Source organism: Panthera tigris, chromosome F2 (assembly GCF_018350195.1).
Source record: "Panthera tigris isolate Pti1 chromosome F2, P.tigris_Pti1_mat1.1, whole genome shotgun sequence".
In the NCBI taxonomy this organism is placed as follows: Eukaryota; Metazoa; Chordata; class Mammalia; order Carnivora; family Felidae; genus Panthera; species Panthera tigris.
This window is the reverse complement of record NC_056676.1, coordinates 60,718,235-60,741,483: the sequence shown is the minus strand read 5'-3', so window position 1 is coordinate 60,741,483 and position 23,249 is coordinate 60,718,235. Positions and strand designations below refer to the sequence as shown.

At 36.7% G+C, this 23,249-nt stretch overlaps 1 protein-coding gene across 2 annotated transcripts in view; it reads right to left on the bottom strand.

The window, feature by feature from the left end:
• Nucleotides 1–14,711, bottom strand: part of SLC30A8 (solute carrier family 30 member 8) — a 43,260-nt gene extending 28,549 nt beyond the window's left edge. The window contains exons 1-3 of one of the 2 annotated variants that reach the window (XM_042973144.1): nt 9,051–9,080; nt 8,169–8,210; nt 2,074–2,275 (exon numbers count right to left, since the gene is read on the bottom strand). In XM_042973144.1, the coding sequence (XP_042829078.1) occupies nt 2,074–2,275; nt 8,169–8,210; nt 9,051–9,080 (274 nt within the window). Of the gene's footprint in view, nt 1–2,073; nt 2,276–8,168; nt 8,211–9,050; nt 9,081–14,640 lie in introns of those variants that run through there. The other variant, XM_007075603.2, reaches the window with a different exon arrangement.
• Between the last annotated feature and the right edge of the window lie 8,538 nt (nt 14,712–23,249).

Below are 23,249 nucleotides of genomic sequence, written 5' to 3'. Positions count from 1 at the left end.
GATAAATGGAGAAACTCCATGTTCCTAGAAGAGAAAACTGAGTATTTTTAAAAGATCTTTGTTTCCAAATCAACTTACATACCAGTAAAATCATAATTTGATTTTGGAGGGAACAGAATACAATGGTTCTTGTGTTCAATTAGAATAATAAACAGAAATAAGTAGCCTTTTCCTTTTTTCTATTAAACAAGGAATAATAAGGAAAGAACAGATATTATAACATGTAAATGTACATTATTTAAATATGTTACTACTAACAGAGAATAGCAATACAGATTGATGAAGCCCACCTTAGAACCAAACCCTGTTCTTTATAAAATATTGATAAGTGATGAAAAAAACATCAAAAATCAATGGAAGGAGTGATTAATTATTCTATAAATAATGCTGAAAACTTTGTTAACTATTCAGAAAAAGAATCTTTAGTCCTTAGAGAATATTTAATCTCACAAAATAATTTGAAATTACATGCAAAAAAATTGAACAACAACATGGTATTTGTCTTCTCCGTAGGCAGGAACCAAAGCACTAAAGTAGTGAGAGCAATGAAAGAAATCAGCTCAAAATGGAATGTTTCATACAATTACATATATAAAACATTAAAACTTACCCACATCAAACCAAAAACTAAAAAGTAAACAAAAAACTAGAAAAGTACTTATAACAAGTATAAAAATTTCAATATCCTAACAGTATAAAGAGCTCTCAGAGATCAGAACAGAACATTATAAATTATCTAAAAAACAAATGATCAGGAGACATTAAGAGGCAAGCAGGAAATGCATCAACAAAGTGAAATACAGATTACTAATAAGCTTGCAAAAAATATTCTAACAGTAACAAAGAAATGAATATTAAAATAAAGCATATTCACCTATACATGAATAAAGATTTTTAAAAGATTAAAATATGGGGAACCAGGGTGGCTCAGTCAGTTAAGCATCCAACCCCATTTTGGCTCAGGTCATGATCTCACGGTTCACAGGATTGAGCCCCATGTCAGGCTCCACGCTGACAGCACAGAGCCTGCTTGGGGTTCTCTCTCCCTTTCTGTATGCCCCAACCCTGCTACTGCATGTTCTCTCCTCCCCCGCCACCTCAAAATAAATAAACTTTAAAAAATAAATAAATAAAAGATTAAGGGGCACCTGGGTGGCTCAGTCAGTGAAGCATCAGACTCTTGGTTTCAGCTCAGGTCATGACCTCACAGTTTGTGAGTTCGATCCCTACATTGGGCTTCACATTGGCAGTGTGGAGCCTGCTTGGGACTCTCATATTCTCTCTCTCTCTCTCTCTCTCTCTCTCTCTCTCTTTCTCTCCCTCTCTCCCTCTCTCTACTCCTCCTCAGCTTGTGCTCTCTCTCTCTCTCTCTCTCTCAAAGTAAATAAATAAGCTTAAAAAATAAATAAAAGATTAAAATAAGTTTTGATAAAGATTTGGACAGTAATGCTCATGTACAGCAGGCAGACATATGAATTGTTTTAAGCTTTCTGGGTAGCAGTTTGGCAGTATGAATCAAGAAGTAATAAAAATATTTATATCCTTCAATCAATTTTTCCACTTTTAGGAATCTCTTTCAAGGGATTAACCAGAGAGGCAGGTGGAGTTTTATTCACGAGTTTTCATTGCAGCATTGTTCACAGCAGGGGGAAAAAAAAAACTCCTTAAATTTCTAACAGTAGAGACATGGTTATGTAAATTACAGTGGAGCATATTATAGAATATTGTTCAGGCATAAAAATGTTTTTGAAGGATATTTGATGGCGTGGTCAAAAGCATTCAGTATGCCCTCAGTTATATTTTAAAAACTGAGTTCTGAATAGAAAAATATATTGTATAAAAAATACTCCACAATGTTATTAGAGGTTAGTATTCGAATGTGGGATGGTAATGAATTTTATTTTGTTTCTTAATATTTTCCAACTTATCTACAATGAGCATATTGTTACTCCATACTTACAGAAAATATGAAATCTTTCTTTAAAAGAAGAACTTATGTAACCCTCCTGCAATGATGTGGGGTTTTGTCTGTTTGCTAGTTTAATCAGAGAAGTCTTTTTGAATAATACTCACCCACGGCCTCTGCAATCATGAAAACGAAGCATATTCCTGAAGCAGCACAGAGTTTCCACTTGGCATAGACTTGCTCGCTTGCTCTGTTGTCTGTGGCCTTGGAGTTGCTGTGGCAGTGATAGATGGCTCCTGAGTCCAGCTCCTCTGGCTTCTCTCCAGGACATTGATTTTTATTCAAGGATTTCTGCTGGAGTTCCACACTATGGATGAGTTTGACAGAAGCAAGAAGTGAACACGGTTGCAAACAAATACCTCACTGACAGCCCTACCCATTCTCAGAACTGATAGAAGGACATTTGCTAACTAGATAGGAAGTTACAGTTCACAGCTCCTTCTATAAGAAATATCAAGTGTAAGGAACAAGCAAGAAATTTCCTTCTGAAGTCTCAACTACTAAAGGTTTTGCTTTTTTATTCAGCCAAACTATACCAGCAGTGATTAAGAGATGTTAAAGGAACAGGAGAAAGGAAGCAGATACATTTTGATGCATTTCCTTACAAATTACTCCACTTTGAAAGGATTTTGGACCCTGTGTTACAAATTTTAAAAAGCAGGGGTGAAGAGCAATGTTAGGTATGTGCGTATGAGCCAGTCTGAAGATTCAAATACTATCACATGCCCAAACTCTTCCTTTCTTCTCCACACCAGCACTGTTAATAGATCACAGCACTTTCTCCTGTTGAGTTCCTGTTGACCCCCAGAATCCTTCTTAACACAGCTTTGCACACACTCTCTACCAGTCTATCAAAGCTGTATTGTGAGTTGAACCTACTTACACTTCCTAAAGCAGGCAGTATATATCAGCTCTTCTCAAGTATAAAGCATTATTTACAGGCTGGAATAGAATTCTAGCATTTCATAGATGGAAAGATTATAGATACCATTTAGTCAATCCCATAGTTTCTTTTTTTTATATATATACAATTTATTGTCAAACTGGCTAACATACAGTGTGTAAAGTGGACTCTTGCTTTTTGGGGTAGATTCCCGTGGCTCATCGCTTGCACCCAGGGCAACAAGCACCCTCCTGAGTGCCCATCACCCATTTTCCCCTCTCCCCCACACCCCATCCACCCTCAGTTTCTTCTCTATATTTGAGAATCTCCTATGGTTTTCCTCCCTCCCTCTCTGTAATCATTTTTTTTTTCCCTTTCCCTTCCCCATGGTCTTCTGTTAAGTTTTTCAAGATCCACATATGAGTGAAAACATATGATATCTGTCCTTCTCTGACTGACTTATTTCACTCAGCACCTTCCAGTTCCATCCACATAGCTGCAAATGGCAGGATTTCAGTCTTTCTCATTGCCAAGTAGTATTCCGTTGTATATATAAACCACATCTTCTTTATCCATTTATCAGTTGATGGACATTTGGGCTCTTTTCATAATTTGGCTATTGTTGAGAGTGCTGCTATAAACATTGTGGTACACATGCCCCTATGCATCAGCATCCTGTATCCCTGGGGTAAATTCCTAGCAGTGCTATTGCTGGGTCATAGGGTAGATCTATTTTTAATTTTTTGAGGAACCTCCACACTGTTTTCCAGAGTGGCTGCACCACTTTGCATTCCCACCAACAGTGCAAGAGGGTTCCCATTTCTCCACATCCTCGCCAGCATCTGAAATTTCCTGAGTTGTTCATTTTAGCCACTCTGACTGGTGTGAGGTGATATCTCAGTGTGGTTTTGATTTGTAGTTAGCTGAAGTAATTAAGGTTCAGAGAGGTTAAGTAATTGCCCGAGGCCAAATAGCCAGCAAACAGCAGAACTGGGATTCTGATGATGTTAATAGCATTCAGGATTTTGAACAGTTCCAAATAATCTCCTTTTTTAGAATAGGAGCCATTTGGCAATAGGCACATAGAATATTTATATCTATAAGTCTTTGCCTTTGTAATGTGATACATACCCTTAGAATAATAATAATAAAAAAAACATGTCATGTAGCAGTGTGGGTCACCAATGGCCATCAACTCAGAGGAGCATGAGAACTAAAAAGGAAGCATGATAGAAGTTTCCCTTCCTTTGTGCAGAGAAGGCAACATGACCAAGACAAGGTCACCAATTGTTCTGGCACTGTTCATATGACCATATGATTTGCTGAAGCCATAGGAAGCTTTGCTTTATTTTATACTTTTCATGAATCTTGTGGTCAGAGAAAACCAGGTGGTGACCAGGAGAAAGAACTTATTCTGGAGCAGTGCAGAAGGCAGACCAAGGCAGGAATCCCACTAAGGGTGCAGCCTCTGGGCAATGCCACAAGAAGAAAAGTACAAGGAATCTGGCCAATCTTACTTTTAAACCCTGCTTTGTTGTCCCAGACTCTGAGATTAACCAATATGGATTTACTCTGAGCTGAGATTGCTCTTCGAGGTACTAAGCAGGGGATCCAAAGGTGGGCTTCAGAGGGTCCATTGAAATTGGATGCAATGTGTTCATATGTGTGTCTGTGTGTGTTTTATGGTGGGGGGAGGGGATGCAGGATCCCACAGTCTTCTCTGGGCTCCTAAAAGGGTCCATAATCCTCCCCAAACTTGAAATCCAAAATTAAAATACATTTCTCATCACCTCATTAGAGCAAAATGGCCTGGGTACCTATAGATGCAGAATAGGCTCTTGATATAAAAAATGATGTGAATCCTAAGAATTTTAAGAAGGCTCTAAAAAGCAAATGCTATGATGCATCAAAAAACGAATTGTGAATAAATTACCATAGATTCCCACAAATTCTAAGATGGTTGAAGCTCAGAAGGATAGGAATAGTAGACCCGAGCAAAAAAATTTACTGTAGTATCAAAGAAAAAAAATGGGGGAGAAAAACAGGAGAAATAGGGAAATATTCCAAATTTTTCTTGTAATAGCCTACAAATTTGAGTTTATTTCTTAAAATATGAATTAGAAAATGGAGCTTTGTTTTGTAATCTTGGGGAAGCCTCTCTTTTTCTTTTGTATTTCATTTTTGCTTGATGATAGACATTAAACTCCTTTATTCTATGTCTCTAAAAATAGAGCTGGTAATACTTTTCACCCTCTTATTTCATATGTTGACCGTATAAAATCAATCCCATTTTGTACTTTCACATCACTTCTCCCAAGAACCTCCAGTCACTATGACTGTTAGAACAGGAGATGAAAGCTTGGGTCCCACCATGCATTTCCCACACTTCATGTATTCATTCATTCATTCATTCATTCAACAGATAAGTGCTGCATGCCTGCAGCATGCCTCCACTATCAGAGGTGCTAATGACACCATAGTCTTTGAGACTAAGCTCCTGACCTAAGAAGCTTGTATCCTAGCAGAGGGACACAAACTGTAAGCCAGCAGATAGTTTCAGAGGCTGTGTGGTATGATGGGCAGTGACTGGGTGAGGGAAAGTGGGGCTGCTTTAAACAGAGTGGTAATGGGGGTGCACTTCTGTAGAGATACTGCCATGGTGAGTTCAAGGGTAACCGGGAGTAGACCTACATGCAAGAGAAACATCAAGTGGAGGGTGTTGCTGGGGCAAGGGCACAAAGGCAAGAAAGAGATTGTCTTGTTCAAAAGCTTGGCTTGACGGAAAGGGAACTACATATGTGGTCACTGTGGTGTGAAGAAAGAGTAACATTGGATGATGTCAGAGAAGTAGGCAGATGTTAGCTCATGCACAACTCTGAGCCATTAAAAAAGGATTCACTTGGGCACCTGGGTGGCTCAGTCAGTTAAGCGCCAGACTTCATCTCAGGTCATGATCTCACGGTTAGTGGGTTCGAGCCCCATGTCAGGCTCTGTGCTGACAGCTCAGAGCCAAGAGCCTGCTTTTGTTTCTGTGTCTCCCTCTCTCTCTGCCCCTTCCCCGCTCATGCTCTGTCTCTGTCTCTCCTCTCTCTCTCTCTGAAAAATAAACATTAAAAAATAATAAAAAAGGATTTACTTTTCTTCAAATTCTACAGGAAGGAAGTTGGCAAGTTTTGAGCAGGGAAGTAACATTAGGTGGTTCACATTTCTAAAATGATCACTTTGGGTGATGCTTGGAAGGTTTGAGTATAAAGGGGCAAAACATGGAGACCACGTTTGGCTGAAGCAGAGAGGCTGATGATTTGGACCAGTGCGGTGACAAAGTAAATGGGAAGAAGTAGCCATATTTGAGTGCTATTTGGGACGTAGGATCCACAGGGCATACTAATCAATAGCATCAGTTAAGGGGGAATGAGGAAGGGGAGGGACCGGAGGATGGCTCATGGATTTCTGGTTACAGCAGCTAGGATAAGGGAATACCAGTTGCAGAGATGGGCTGAGTGACTGGCAGCACAGCGAGGGGGCTGCGAATTTGGGCTCTGACATCCCATTGCTAAGTCACCTCCCAGCTTTACCACTCACTAATCATATGACTGTAAGAAAATGACTTAACCTCTCTGTGCCTCAATTTCCTCACTGCAAAATGGTGATAATGATAACACCTCTCTCACAGGGCAGCTGTGATATTTTAGTTAATTCATATAAATATTTCAAAGTGTGTTTGGAACAAGGTAAATGCACCAAAAAATGTGAATTTTTAAGTTAGTCTACCATTTTCACAAACTACATTATTGTCATTGTTCTTGAGAAAGAATAAAGCAAGTTTTACTGTGAAATAACTTTTAGGCTAAGCATTTTTATAACAGAGCTTGAATAAACAAAAAGCAGGCTTTTCTTTTGTTGCCCCTTTGTCCACATCTATCATTCTAGATTCTACTCCAATGACAATAAATCATACAAATCATCAGTTTTGTATTAATTGACCCCGGGGCTTGATTCTCTAATCCTAAGGAGAGGATAAATGTCAAAGAAGGAGAAAACAGTCATAAATCCCTTAGCTGTTCCTGGCCCGTTTCCCCTTATCAACCACTGTGCTCTGTCTGCACTAGAAAGAGTCCTAAGTATTCAGCTCCTGGGACCTTGTCTTGAACACAGTAAATATCAGTACATATTTGCTGAGATTATACTTGATTCGATGTTTATGAAATATATGAGTGATGTGAAGAAGTGTTTTGAGGGGAAAGCTAGAGGGAGTGGAGAATAGAAATGTTTGCAGCATCAGATGTAATTTCTTATCCCAGAACAGGAATTCAGTTACCCTCTCCTTTTTGAAACAGGTTTATTAAGGTATAATTCATATACCACACATATGACCCACTTATGTATACAACTTAATGGGTTTTAGCATATTTGCAGAGTTGTGCGACCATCACCATAAGTTAGAACATTTCCATCATCCCAAAAAGAAACCTTGTACCCGTTAGCAATATTTCCCCAATGTCCCAATCTCCTTACATACAACCTTACCCTAGGCAAGCACTAATTTGCTTTCTGCCTCCATAAATTTTCCCATTCTGGACATTTCATGTAAATGGAATCATACAGCATGTGGTTTTTATGAATGACTTCTTTCACTTAGCATAATGTTTTCAAGGTTTATCCATGTTTTAGAAAGTATCAATACATCAGTACTTTATTGCTTTTTATTTTCAAATAACACTCCATTGCATGGATATACAACATTTTCTTTAATCATTTGATGGGTATTTAGGTGGTTTTGATTTGGGGTTTTTACTTTATTCATAATAATGAATTATGCTGCTATGAAAATTTGTATACAAGCTTTTTTGGAAGTATGTTTTCATTTTTATTGAAAAAATACCTAGCAGTAGAATTCCTGGGTCATAAAGAAACTCTATATTTAACATTTTGTAGAAATTGCCAGAATGTTTTTCAAAACACTATGTTATTATACATTCCCACATTCAATACTTGAGAGCTATCATTTCTCTGTACCCTCACCAACATTTGTTTTTGGTTTTTTGATTATAGCCATCCTAGTGGGTATGAAGTACTATCTCATTGTGGTCTTGACATGCATTTCCCCTGATGGCTAATGATGTTAAACATCTTTCATGTGTTTATTACACATTTGTATATTTTCTTGGAGAAGTGTCTATCCAAAGCCTATTTTTGAATTGGCCAATTTATCTTTTTATTATTGAGTTGTAATTGTCCTTTATATATTCTGATATATTTAATTTGCAAATATTTCCTCTCAATTTGTGGCTTGTATTTTCATTTTCTTCGTTGTATTGTTTTCAGAACAAAAGATTTTAATTTTGATGCTCTGTAATTTATCTATTTTTTTATCACTTATGCTTTTGGTGCCATATTAAGAAACCATAGCCTAACCCAAGGTCATAAGGTTTTATGCCTGTGTTTTCTTTTAAGAGTTTTATAGTTTTAGCTCTTACATTTAGCTGTCATTTGTTGTAGCTTTATATTAACTTTTGAAATCAGGAAATGATTTCAAATTTTTTTTTTCAAGTGTGTTTCACTTTTTCTAGGCCCCTTTTATTTCTATATGAATTGTGGGATTATCTTGTCAATTTCTTCAAAAGGCAGATGAGATTTTAGTACTGATTGCACTGAACCTCTACATTACATTGGAGAATATTGCCATCTTAAAATTGTCTTTCAATACACAAACATGGGATATCTTTACATTGATCTAAATAAAGATCTAAATCTTCTTTAATTTCAGTGTTTTGTTATTTTCAGTGTACAAGTTTTGTACTTTGTTAAATTTGTTCCTAAGTATTTTATTCTTTTTCATGCTATTATAAACTGAATTGTTGTCTTAATTGAATTTTCAGATTAGTCATTGCTACCATATAAAAATACAATTTATTATTTGGATATTATCTTGCTACCTGAAGCCTTACTGAACCTGTTCATTAGCTCTAAAGATTTTTAGTGGATCCCTTAGGATTTTTATATACTAGTTGATGTTATCTGCACGTGGTGTTAAGTTTTATGTCTTCCTTTCCAATCTGGATGGCTTTTATTTTCATTTTTATTTCTGTCTTGCCTGTTTGCCTTGGCTAGAACACTCAATAAATTGCTGAGTAGAAATGGTGATAATGGGCATCCTTGTCTTGTTCCTGATATTAGGGGAAAGCTTTCAGGCCTTACCACTAAGTATAATGTTAGCTTCAGATTTTCCATAGATGCTTTTTATCAAGTTGAAGAAGTTACCTTCTATTCCTTGTTTGGTGAACACTGTAATGAAAGGCTGTTGAATTTTGTTGAATGCTTTTTCTGCATCTAATGAGATAATCATATGGTGGTTTTTGTCCTTTATTCTATTAATATGGTATATTACTTTGATTATATTTCAAATGTTAAATCAAGAATTCATTACTGGGATAAATCTGACTTTGCCATGGTTTATAATTTTTTTATATCTTGCTGTGTTCAGTTTGTTAGTAGTAAGAGCAGGGATTTTTGAATCTATATTTATAAGGTATATTGACCTGTAGTTTTATTTTCTTGTGATAGTTTTGTGTTTTGCTATTGGTGAAATATTGAAATATAAAATGAATTGGAAAATGCTCATTCTTTTTTATTTGTTGGAAGAATTTGTGAAGAATTGGTATTAATTCTACTTTTTATGTTGGTAAAAACCACCAGTGAAGACAGCTGGGTTTGGGATTTTCTTTGCATGAAATCTCCTTATTACTAATTCATTATTTTTATTTATTATAGATCCACACAGAGTTTCTATTTTCTCTTGAGTTAGTTTGGTAGTTTGTATCTTTGTATAAATTTTCCATTTCATCTAATATTATATACATTTTATATATGCAATTTGTTATCAGTTAAGAGAAGAAAGAAAAGTAAATACACTATCTTTTATAATTACATTTACTGATGCTATTTGGTTTTTATGTGTTGATTCAAGTTAATGTCTGGTGTCTTATTTTCAGCTTGAAAAATTTTCTTTACTATTTATTGAAATGTAAGTCTACAAGCAAAAAAACATCTGTTTTTGTTCACCTGGGAATGTCTTCATTTCACCTTCATTTTAGAAGATAGTTTTGCTGGATATAAGATGATTGGTTGACAGCCCTTTTTGTCATTTTCTTTTAGCCCTTTCTTTTAGCCCTTTAAATATGACATTCTACCACCTTCCAGCTCCTTTGTTTCTGCTAGAAGTCAGCTGTGAATCTTACTGAGATGCTCTTGAACATGATGAATCTTTTTCTTCTCTCTTGCTGCTTTCAAGATTTTCTCTTTGTGTTTTCCTTTCAGCATTTTCACTGTGATATATCAGAGTAGATCCATTTTTCCTTAATTCTTCTTAGAATCTGTTGACCATTGTGGATGTGTGGATTAATATTGTCACCAAATTTTGGGAAATTCCAGCCACTATTTCTTCAAATATTTTTCTCCTCCTTTTTTTTCCCTCTCCTTCTGGTACTCCCATTATGCTTATGTTAGGGCACTTAATGATTTCCACGTTTCCCTGAGGTTCTGTTACATTTCCTTCCTTATTTTTTCTCTGTGTTCTTTATATTGCATATCTATTGATCTATCCTCAAGCTCACTCATTCTTCTGCCAGCTCATATCTACTGCTGAGCCCCTTTAACAATTTTTTTATTCTACTTACTGTCCTTTTCTTTTTTTTAATATGTAATTTATTGTCAAGTTAGCTAACAGTGTATATAGTGTGCTCTTGGCTTCAGGAGTAGATTCCCATGATTCATCGCCTACGTACAACACCCAGTGCACATCCCAACAAGTGCCCCCCTCAATGCCCATCACCCATTTTCCCCTCTCTCCCACCCCTCCATCAATCTTCAGTTTGTTCTCTGTATTTAAGAGTCTCTTATGGTTTGCCTCCCTCTGTTTGAAATTAGTTTTTCACCTTCCCTTCCCCTATGGTCTTCTGTTAGGTTTCTCAATGAGTGAAAATATATGATATCTGTCTGTCTCTGACTGACTTATTCTATTTAACATAATGCCCTCCAGTTCCATCCACGTTGTTTTATATGGAAAGATTTTATTCTTTCTCATTGCCGAGTAGTATTCTATTGTACTCACACACCACATCTTCTTTATCCATTCACCAGTTGATGGACATTTGGTCTCTTTCCATAATTTGGCTATTGTTGGTAATGCTGTCTTTTCAACTTCAGAATTTCCATTTGGTTCTTTTGCTTTTTTATGATTTCTGTCTCTTTATTGACATTCTCTCCTTGATGAAACATTGCATCATACCTCTCTTTAATTCTTTAAACATGATTTCATTTAGTTCTTTACTCATATTTATAATGACTGCTCTGAAATCTTTGAATTCTAAGTTCCATTTCTGGGCCCTTTCAAAGGCAGTTTCTATTACTTGCTCTTTTATGGTTATTCTTCACTGTTTCTTTGCAGGTCTTAAAATATTTTGCCTAAAATTGGATGTTTTAGATAATACACTATAGCAATTCTGGATATTGATCTCCTGTGGGCCTGTTGTTGCTGCTGTTTACTTGTTTGCTTTTTTATTTGTTTAGCAATGACTTGTCTACTTAAGTGGAATCTATTTCCTCTGACATCCCCTACATGTACAGCTTCTGTTATCATTTGCAAAAGGGTGCAGCCTTGGGGATGCACACAGTCATCATTACCTCCTACCCCCACCCCAGCCCAGGGATGCTGATCTTTTTTAATCATGTTTGCTGTGACTGTCTCTTTCCATGGTCTCATTGTTAAGCTTCTGGATACTCTGCTTAAATGGGTATCATATCTAACAGTTGACCTATGTAATCATTTATTGATTAGTGTTTTCAACAATGCCCTGAGGCATAAATCTCTCCACAATCCCATCCAATTAAAGCTGGACCATTTGTTAGTCTGCTTAAGCTGCTATAACAAAATAACACAGACTGGGTAGCTTAAACAACAGAAATTTATTTTCTCATGGTCTGAAAGTCCATGATTAAAGTGCTGGAAAATTCAGTTTCTAGCAAAAGCTCTCTTCCTATTCTATAGATAGCTGCCTTGCTACATCCTCACGTGGTGGAGAGAGAGAGAGAGATCTCTGGTGTCTCTTCCTCTTTTATGAGGGCAGCAGTTCTACCATATCAGGGCTCTATCCTAATGACTTCATTTAACCTTAATCACCTTTTAAAAGTCCTGTCTCCAGGAAAGTCACATGGGAGTTCAGGCTTCAACATATGAATTTGAGGGATGGGGGAGATACAAATATCCAGTCCACAGCAGGCTCCTTTACAGGGAGGGAATATTTAAGGCCATAGGAAGGAGAATGAAGACTAACCAAAAGCTGACACAAAGCTCCCAGACATGTGAGCAAAGCCATCTTGTATCTTTTGGCACAGTTCAGACACCAGCAGAATGCACCCTCATGAGCAAACCTCACTGACCTCATATGGGGCCTTGAGGAAATCCTGACCCACAGAACTACGAATAATAAAATGATTGTTGAGGAAATCAAAGTCTATGTGACCTCAGGAGGAAATAGATTAAGGATTCAGGAGGGCACAAGATGAAAGTGTGTGTGCAGGAGATATGGAGGAGGTAGCAGACACTGAATTCACAAACAGGAGGCATGGATCCAGACCCCAACTCTGTCATAATTAGATATCTGACCTTAAGAAAGGCAGTTTTTCTCTTTGGCATTCAGGTTCCTAACTGATAAATCAGGAATCAGGATAAATCATCTCTCCCAGGTTTAACTGTTTTTATATGAAAACAAAATTAAAATGAGTTTGACAGTTTTTATCATCACCATATCCTGAAAATCATACCCATTTAGGAAGTGAAAGAGACCCTGTAACTATAAATGATTGGCTTTATTTGTGTAACAGAGTGTTAATGGTCTATTTTAATGAGAAGGGAAATAGTGTTATTTTAATAACATAGAGATGCTTTATTAATAGTGTCCATAGTGTTAACAATTGGTTGTCTAAAATTTCTGCCTGGGTGCCTGGGTGGCTCAGTCAGTTGAGCGTCCAACTTTGGCTCAGGTCATGATCTCACAGTTCATGAGTTCAAGCCCTGCGTTGGGCTCTGTGCTGACAGCTTGGAGCCTGGGGCCTGCTTCGGATTCTGTGTCTCCCTCTCTTTCTTCCCCTTCCCTGCTCATGCTCTGTCTCTCTCTGTCTCTCAAAAATGAATAAAGTTAAAAAAAATTTAATTTCTGCCTGACCTAAAATGAGGTTTGGTTATTTATGGTCTTAATAAATCACATCTAATATTATTTTTCTAAGAAAAATAATTTTTATAATGTGAGATAATAGATGTGCTAGAATCTATCATGTATTTTTAAACCAAAATTATAAATGTCCTATAAAAAGTCCCTTTACTGTTGTTCAAACATTTGATGCTCTCAAACACAATGTTATTACTCTTCAGAATATTAATTTGGTTCCACGAAACAAACAAAAACATTATACATATTATTAGTGGGTATGTATTCTCTTAAGCTCTGCTCCTAACATGAATTCATTTCATATTTCCATTCATTCATCCATATGTACTAAGCATGTTTCTCTTTGCTCTTCATTCAGGTTGAACTCCTCAAACACACCAAACTCTTATTCTTATATGTCTCTGTTTTTTTCCAGGCAATTATCTCAGTCTGGAAAATGTCCCCTAACCTTATTTTCTCTCTCTCTCTCTCTCTCTTTTGTGTTTGTGTGTGTTTCAAATTTTTATTTAAATTCTAGCTGGTTAGCAAATACTATAAGACTGGTCTTAGGAGTAGAATTTAGTGATTCATCACATACATATAACACCCAGTGCTCATCACAAGTGCCTTTCTTAATACCCATCACCCATTTAGCCCATCCCCCACCCACCTCCCCTCCAGTAACCCTCAGTTTGTTCTCTATAGTTAAAAGTTTCTTATGGTTTGCCTCCCTCTCTCTAACCCTATTTTCTCTGTGGAGTTTTCCTAACCTTACTCTCTAACTCCTTTTTATTTTTCAGTTCTTACTCTAGCACTTCTGAAAAGCTTTCTCTGACCCTTAAAGCCTAGCTAATACCTTTTCTTTGAGATATTCTCATTAAACACCACCAGAATGACACTTGCATGATGTTTTGTAATTGCCTATTCCCTATATAGGTTCCACATTAGACTCAAAATTTCAAGAGGACAGAGATCTGAGAGTAGGAATATCTTCTTCCTCTTATATATCCAGGTGTATTTAATCAATAGTAGTTAAATAAGGGGAAAATGAATGAATATATTGCATGTAGTAATGTGGAGATATTAAATGGAACCAGAACTATATATCACATTAAATTCAGCTATATTTATTATAGTTGTATATATTTGATTATGTTATTTTGTGATTAAGAAAATAGCAATTAATTTAAAGATCAGTATAATCACAATTCAGTCACATAGTTTAAAAGCCTTAATTTTTTTCTAAATGTAATTTAGTAAAATTTACCTAGGACTTTAAAAATGGAATAACTTGAAGAAAAGAAAGGTAAACACATTGGATCGTATATATGCCTATTTTCTGGAAGATAAACTACAGATGAAAAATATATTAATAAAATGTATCCTTTGTGCACTTAGGATATTTAAGGAATTAAATCATGAATTCTTCAGGATTTGAATTATACAAGTCAGTCAAAAGTTTACCAAATTTTACAAAATGCCTCTGAGTTGCACAGCAAAAGTTCTCAATTTTGAAGCAGTAGGACCCAAGGGTTTACTGATTAGTCAAGACAGAAAATTGTGAAGCAGAAACAGATGTCTGTTACCTGTCTAGGGTGAAGGCATACATCTTAGTGGCTTTGTCATTCACAAGATAAGTTCTTTCAAGAAACTCCATGGTGGTCAGGATGAGAGCTTCTGCTCCTTGCTGTTGTTGTGGCTGCTCTTGTTTACCTCGCTGTCCAGTTTGGGGGGCAAAGCAGCATTACAACCCTTCACGTACTTTCCAAAGAAAAAATAAAAAGGCTTCCGGGATTTAGAATAACAAGCCTCCTACATCAATGTTCTTGGTAGGTCTGCTAAAATTACGGCCTCCTTGGACTGTCAGCTGCTCTCATTCTCTCTCCCCCTGAAACTCCTTTCCTATGGAGACAGGCAGGTAGAATCAGGTGAAGTGTGTGTGTGTGTTTGTGTGTGTGTGTGCCCACGCTTCCCATGCTATCTGATTCCATCGTGCTTCCCCAGAGGTAGAAGAGCTCAAAGGTTTCCTGCTAATTGCTGATGTGGGGGTTTGGTCTTTAGGATACACCTGGGTGAACCGCAAACACCTTTCTGTATACTAGTCTCATGTTTCCCCTTTCTTTTCCTTTCCTTTTTTTGAGGGGGCCCTCTCTCTCTCAACCTAAAAGCATTTCTCCTGAGATTTAGTTCTAAGATGACCTCTCAGCAGCCATCAGGATTTACTTCTCCTCTCCTAGGACCATTTTGGGATTTTACGACTGAAGGGAGGACATGGGTCATTAGTTACCGAAGTCTGTAATCTGAAACAGTTCCTGGTGCAGCAGCTTTGAAGCCCTTTTGACAGGCAGGTAAAGGGCAGACTCAGCTTCTAAATACGTAACAGCCCTCAATCATACCTACAAGAACTGGAATGATCCGTATTCTCCCTGGCCAGGGTATCCTCTGCTAAGGATAAAAGACTCACTCAAGGAAACTCTATCAGGCAAACAAATGACAACTCAGGAATGGCATCTTCTGAGTTAATCCCAAGAGAACTTCAACCCCCAAACTCCTAGGAATTCACATTTTATTTCATTATACAGCACTTTCCTTTCCAAGTAAGAGAAGTGACTGTAGCCCAAGGGCAATAGCCCTTTGTGGTAGCATTTGTGTGGAGGCCAAAGAACATCCTGGACCGGAACAGATGCATGTGAGGGGTGAGGGTGAGTGCAGACTGGAGAAGAGGGCATAAAACTCCAACCACTGAGTCTTCATTTCCTTCTCCTTCTGTCAACACTCACTTTCTAGTAAGAAAACTCAGAGTAGGGTAGTCATGGAATAGCCCAGTTGGCCAGCATCTTGGGAATCTGTCCACCATACCGAGCAGAAATCTGCCACAATGGCCTAATAAAATAAATACTGTCTCTGAAGATGAACATGGAATTCAATGGCAGTTGCAGTAGCAGGGAGGGAGAGTCATCTTTGGCTGACAGTGAGAGCATCAGGTCTCCTATCACATCTTCAGTGAAGCTGTACATCTTTAAGATTTCAAACAGTCTCATCCATAACATAAATTCTAAGGTCTTTTCATATGACTCCATTGCCTAACCAATCATTAACTTGGTTCTGACAGATGGAAACCAGATAAATGGCTGGAGGAAGACATTTTTCCTTGCAGGAGAAATTCTGGGTCTAGGGTCAGTAGAATAATCCAAAGTATTTCTTTTTCATTTTTCCTTACTCTTTACTTTACAAAGTAATAGGTTATTCTGTGGATGCAAAGCCGGAAACCAGAAAATAATTACTAATCCATCTGTGCGACACGTTGCCACATTTTGCAGCTTGAGTCATTTGTGAGCTGTTGCTACCACATATGAGAGAAATAGAATTCAAGTGAATGAATGTCAAAAGTGAAGAAACTACTTAAAATTAGGCTGAGATTCATTAAGAATAAGTGCAAGGAAGAGAAGATAAGCAGTATTCAAATACAGGAAAGAGAATATTTAGCTATAAATATCAATGGGAAAAAATTAATCTGGAAGCCTAAGATTCTACACCGTAAGTTTTTGTCACTAACACATACATAGATGCACAGGCATATTTGCACCTGGTCATGATTCTGTGAGCCCAGAGATGTATACTAGGTTATTCATGTGAGGCAAGAATAGGGCGAGGATATATGAGAAGGGTAGGGTAGTACTGATATGGGGTAGGGGTAAGGTGGAGGTGAAAAAAGAGGGAATGGGGACCCAAGAAAAGAAGGACAAGAAAAAAATACCTTCTGTGATCTCTGCTATTTATTTATAAGTTGAAATATATAAAATTGTCATTTTTATAGACCCAATATAGGCTAAAATCAGCAATTTCATATGATTTACTTAAATAGTGTGCACACATATACACACTTATAAAATGTATATGTGTACATGTGTGATACATTTAAAAACAAAAAATTAAATATGCATATTTTTAAAATATTAAGAAATTATTTTCATCAAATATTTGTGAATTTCCAAGTGCTACCCTTGAAAATAACTACTCCCTTGTAAACCAAAATTTCTGGTGTAAGTAGCATAAAAGCAGCAAAGAGTGGGTTGCAGCAAATAAAACTTTTATGTTAAAAAAAAGTAAGTTTTCACTGCTATAAATTTAGATGTAAATTATGACTAAGAATTGCTTGCATGTCACATTGTGTGAAATATTCACCTGTTGATAACTTTGTCATCTTATAAACTCATTTGAACTACACCATTATCTCTTCCCCCTCAGTATTCTGTCAGCACAATATTTATAAAGAATTTCCCGTCCTTTCTGACTAACCTTTGTCCCACTTGGCGTGCACTGCCCACCAAGGACCAATGGCCCTAATCAGACTCACAAAAGTCACAAAATATGTATTTGAAAAGCAACATGGATCAAAAAAAAAATCCTTTCTCCTGTTGACAGTCTTGGTGTGCATGATGTTACTTTTCCCAGTTTCCTAGGCAACTAGCTTCCAAACCATCCTGAATTACAGGTTGTCCTCTCCGCCTACTCACCATCTCAAGCTTGTAGCAACTGAAGGGGCAAAATGCAATTTATAGCAGTTACCTCTGGGAATAAATATTCTGTCAGCTACAAGAACATCACTGACATGACTAAAGAACTGGTTCAGCTCCCCGGTGCTAGCTGTTGTTGGCAACAATTTCTTAATAGGATTTTACAAATAGTAGCTAATACCTGTGCAAAAATAATCTACACATGTGTCTTACACATCATTTGATATTTTACCTGCAGAAAGGGTGTATTTATGTAAAACCACCATGAGCATCCCTAGACACTAAAGTACTGAGTTCTCAGGGCGCCTGGGTGGCTCAGTCGATTGAGCGTCTGACCTCGGCTCACATCATGATCTCAAACAGTTGATGAGTTCAAGCCCCCTGTCAGGCTCTGTGCTGACAGCTCAGAGCCTGGAGCCTGCTTTGGATTCTGTGTCTCCCTCTGTCTCTGCCTCTCCCCTGCTAATTCTCTGTCTCTCTCTCTGTCTCTCTCTCTCTCTCCCTCTACCCCCCTTCTCTGTCTCAAAAATAAATAAGCATTAAAGAAAAAAAATTTAATAAATAAAGTACTGAGTTCTTGAGATGTGCATTCCCAAAATTTGAACTCATATTTCAGAAACACTTCATATTGCCATTGTTCGCATGTACCTGTCTTTTAAAAATAGACATGAAAATGTGCTTGTTTTAAAATAATAATGTGGATTTTCATTCTGTTTGGCATGTTCTTGTTTGTGTGGAAAGGCAATGTAGTAAAGTGGTTTAATGCATGGGCTTTCAAATCAGAATGACTTAGTTTCAGTTTCTGTTTGACCACTTCCATACATGTGTGACTTTGAACAAGTTATCTGGCCTCTGTGGTTTTCAGTTTCTCATCTGTAGAATGGTACACTAGTGGAGTCCCTCTTTACAGGGTGCTTATGAAGAGTAAAAGAGACAATGTCTATAAAAGTTCTTAGCATGATATCTGCCATATAACCAGTGTCATATAGAAGTGAGTTGCTATGGACTTGACCATGTCTAAGTAAAATGTCTTGGCTGTCCCTGAAAAACTGGCCCCAGTCTTAGCAGAAGGCTAAGAATTACCCACGAACAGAAGAAATCATCAAGGAAGTAGAAGTTATTGCAAAGAAGACCTGGGGACTTGAACCTGTTGTCAGCTCTACGATTTGGGGAAAATCCCTCAAACTCTCTAGGCTCAATATTCTCAAATAATCTGTGATTTGTGATTTCTCAAATAGATTCATGCCTCCCTCATTCTACCCACTTAGCAGCCAAGTGCAATTCCGAATGTGTCCTCCATAAAAAAGGACACAACAGGAAGGAAATGAGAACTCAATCAGTGTAATCACCTGCTGAAGATTCTAGACTTCTGTATTCCCACACAGACTATAAAGATATTATTTCTAAGCTTGGTAGCATTTCCTTAGCAAGGTGGTTTTATGGTTATTACTACAATGTGGGCTTTTCAAAAGCTCCATCCAGGAATGTGAAAACAGAGACATTGAAAATTTAATTGGATTGTATTTTAAAGAACATTGTGAAAATTTCATTTTAATATAAAGTAAACATGTATAAAACACAAGCCATTTCCTGATATTTCATACTTTACGTGATAATAGACTGAAAGCCATCTGAGTTTTATTTTCTTCTTGATAAATTGGGACTATATAACTCTTTCTTTTGCCATTTTTATTTTTAAAAAGATTGAGCTATAGAAATGTTTCAGTGCAAATGCAATTTGTATTTGCTGAAAAAAGAAAAACTTGATAAAATATTGATACTGAAACAATAAAAGAAGTACTTTATTAAACCTGATAGATGCAAGTAAATAATACAAAAATAAACTAGCACTGTTTTGGTAGAGAGGAGTACTGGGACTAGGTGGTTAAAATGTTTATGAAATATATATTTTATTGATTAGCCTCCATGTACCACAATGCCTTTTACAAGCACTCTTCAGTCTTAAACTAATTAACCCTTAAATGCACTCTCCAGAATAGGTATGGTTTATTTTGTCTTGCAAACTCCAAAGTAGTTGTCTGCTGGCTTCACATTCTCACAACTGTATATGTCTCTCTTTTTTATTTGATTTACTTTGGCAAGCAAGAGAGGCTTCCAAGGACCCAAGCCATGATTTTAAGGCATTAGAATAAGAAAGGTACAAGAAAGAATAAGAAAGGGAAAATCATGATTATTTCAATAGATGCAGAAAAAGCATTTGACAAAATACAACATCTATTTATGATTAAAAACTCCCAAAAGAGCAGATATGGAGGGAGTGTATCTAAACATAATAAAGGTCATTTATTATAAGCCCGTTAATGATGAAAAGCTGAAAGCTATTCCTCTACGATCAGGGGCAAGACAAGGATGTTCAGTCTGCCACTTCTTTCAGCATAGTGTTGGAAGTCCTAGCTAGAGCAATCAAGTAAGAAAAAATAAATAAAATGCATTTAAATTGTAAAGGAAGAAGTAAAACTGTCACTATTTGCCGAGAACATGATATTATATACAGAAAATTCTAAAGACCCCGGCAAAAAACTGTTAGAACTAATAAAAAAAAATTCAGTAAAGGTGTACAATACATAATCACTACACAAAAATCTGTTGTATTCCTATAGAGCGATAATGAACTATCAGAAAACTAAATGTAAAAAAAAAATCCCATTCTTGCATCAACAAGAATAAAATACCTAGGAATAAATTTAACCAAGGAGGTGAGAGACCAGTATATTGAAAACTATAAGACATTAACTGAAAGAGACACAAATAAATGAAAAAATATCCCGTGCTCATGGATTAGAAGAATTACTATTGCTAAACTGTCCATACTACCTAGTGAATCTATTCAACATAATCCCTATCAAAATTCCAATGGCATTTTTCACAAAAATAGAACAAAAAGTCCTAAAATCTGTATGGAACCACAAAAGACTCCAGGTAGCTAAAGCCATTTTGAGAAAGAACAAAGCTGGAGGCATCACATAATCCAATAGAGATTAGACTCTAATATAGATTTCAAACTGTGTTATAAATGTATAGTAATTAAAACTGTGGTATTAGCATAAAAACAGACACATAGATGAGTAGAACAGAATAGAGAGCCCAGAATTAAACCCACACACAATGGTCAATTAATTTACAACAAAGGAGCCAAGAATATACAATGAAGAAAAGACAATCTCTTCAATAAATGGTGCAGAGAAAACTGGACAGCCACATGCAAAAGAATGAAACTGGACCACTATCTGACTCGATATATAAAATAAATTCAAAATAGATTAAAGACTTGAACAAACGACCTGCAACCATAAAATCCTAGAAGAACATATAGGCAGTAAGCTCCTTGACATAGGTGTTAGTGATGATATTTTGAATCTGACACCAAAAGCAAAAAAACAAAAGTAAAAATGAACAAGTGGGACTACATCACACTTAAAACCTACTGCACAGCAAAGAAAACCATTAACAAAATGAGAAGGCAACCTACTGAATGGGAGAAGATATTTGTAAACCATGTATCTGACAGGGGGCTAGTATCCAAAATATATAAAGAAATCATGTGATTCAATAGCAAAAACTGTGATAATAATCATTAAAAAATGGGCAGAAGGGGGCGCCTGGGTAGCTCAGTCAGTTGAGCGGCCGACTTCGGCTCAGGTCACGATCTCGCAGTCCGTGAGTTCGAGCCCCGTGTCAGGCTCTGTGCTGACAGCTCAGAGCCTGGAGCCTGTTTCGGATTCTGTGTCTCCCTCTCTCTGACCCTCCCCAATTCATGCTCTGTCTCTCTCTGTCTCAAAAATAAATAAATGTTAAAAAAAATTTAAAAAAAAATGGGCAGAAGGTCTTAATAGACATTTTCCCATAGAAGATATACAGATGGCCAATAGGTACATGAAAAGATGTTCTGTATCATTAATCATCAGTAAAATGCAAATCAAAGCCACAATGAGGTATTGCCTCACACGTATTAGGATGGTTATTATCAAAAAGATTAGAAATATCAAATTTAGCAAGAATGTAGAGAAAAGGGAACCCTTGTGCACTGTTGGTGGGAACGTAAATTGGTGGAGCCACCATGGAATAAAGTAGAAATTTAACTAGAACTCTGGTGTGATCCAGCAATTTGTTTATCCAAAGAAAATAAGAAAATTAATTCAAAAAGATATATGAACCCCCATGCTTTTTGCAGCATTGTTTAAGATAGCCAAAATATGAAAAAAAAACCAAGTGTCCACCAATGGATGAATATGTAAAGAAATTGTGGTATGTGTATATAATGAAATATTATTCAGCCATTAAAAAAAGAAGGAAATATTGCCATTTGCAACAATGTGGATGGTCCTCAGGGGCATTATGCTAAGTGAAATAAGTCAGAAAAAAATAAATCCCATATGGCCTATCTCATATATAAAATTTAAAATATTTAATTAAATTTAATTTAATTAAAAATTAAAATATTTAAATTTTGTATATATAAGTATATGTACAAAAATCTAAGTTCTCTCGTGGGAGAGAGGGAGTGGTGGGAAAAATGGGTGAGCTATTTTTATTTTTTAGTTTAAATAAATTTTAAATTTTTAAAAAAAGTTTCAATATTCCTCCTGATTATTATCACCTAGTTCCTTAGAAGCTAAAAATATATATAATTTATTTTTAAAAATGGCAAAGAAAAAACAATGATGTTAGCAATCATTTTGGCCTATGTGTACTGACCTTCTCTATTTGAGAAGGTCAAAGATTAGCTGTCTAGTTAGATTGCAGATGAATTAAAGATAATTTAGGATGTTGATGACAAAACTGGTATATATCCTTATTCAATCAGCTTGAATAAAGGTGATCATCATTGTATGAGAAAAAGTTAACCAGACAAAAAAGTGTAATTGAAATACTTGAGAAAAGATTTTTCAAACTATCATTTCAAACTTCTATGAGGTAGAAGATTATTTTGTTCTTTTGGGGCTACCAGAGGGGGAAAAAAATCCATCAATTGACTGCCTTTTGCAAGAGATCTAAATAAATTTTAAACAAACAAAATCAGAGCTTTATAATGATTCAAAGTCCGATTTTACTTAGAAGGTATCGAGTGATTGCTATGAGCCAGGCATCTCACTAAACTCTAGAGAGCTTATATATGTATAAGCTCTCTCTCTATATGTGTGTGTGTGTGTGTGTGTGTGTGTGTGCGCGTGCGTGTGTGTCTGTGTCTGTCTGTGTGTGTATTTGTTAATTCATTTAGCTAGACTCTGTGCCAAGCACTGATGGAATTAATAAACTCTTCCCTAGAGTCTCTTCCCTAGAGTCATTACAGGAAACAATTCACTGCAACAAACTTCTTTGACAGTAGGGAGACCAGGACTGACAGCTTTAATCCCAGTGGAGTGTGCATGAAGGAAAGTACTCAAGGCTACCAGGGTAGGCTGCCCATACGTGGTGAGCTTGCAAGCTCTCGAGGATGCTGGTCCTTAAGAGCTCTGCATTGAGAGGAGGACCCTCGTGCATGGCTGGCCAGGGACCTTGGTTTCCAGAAGGATCACTTCTCTGTCGTCTCTACGGGTCCTTTTCATCCGACTAGTTTTTCTTTCCCTTGCTGATTGCTTCTTACATCCAGTGGAGACAAACAAAGTGTCACCTAGAGGTTGTTTCTGCCCATCCAGCCCACTGCTGTCAGGTGTCTG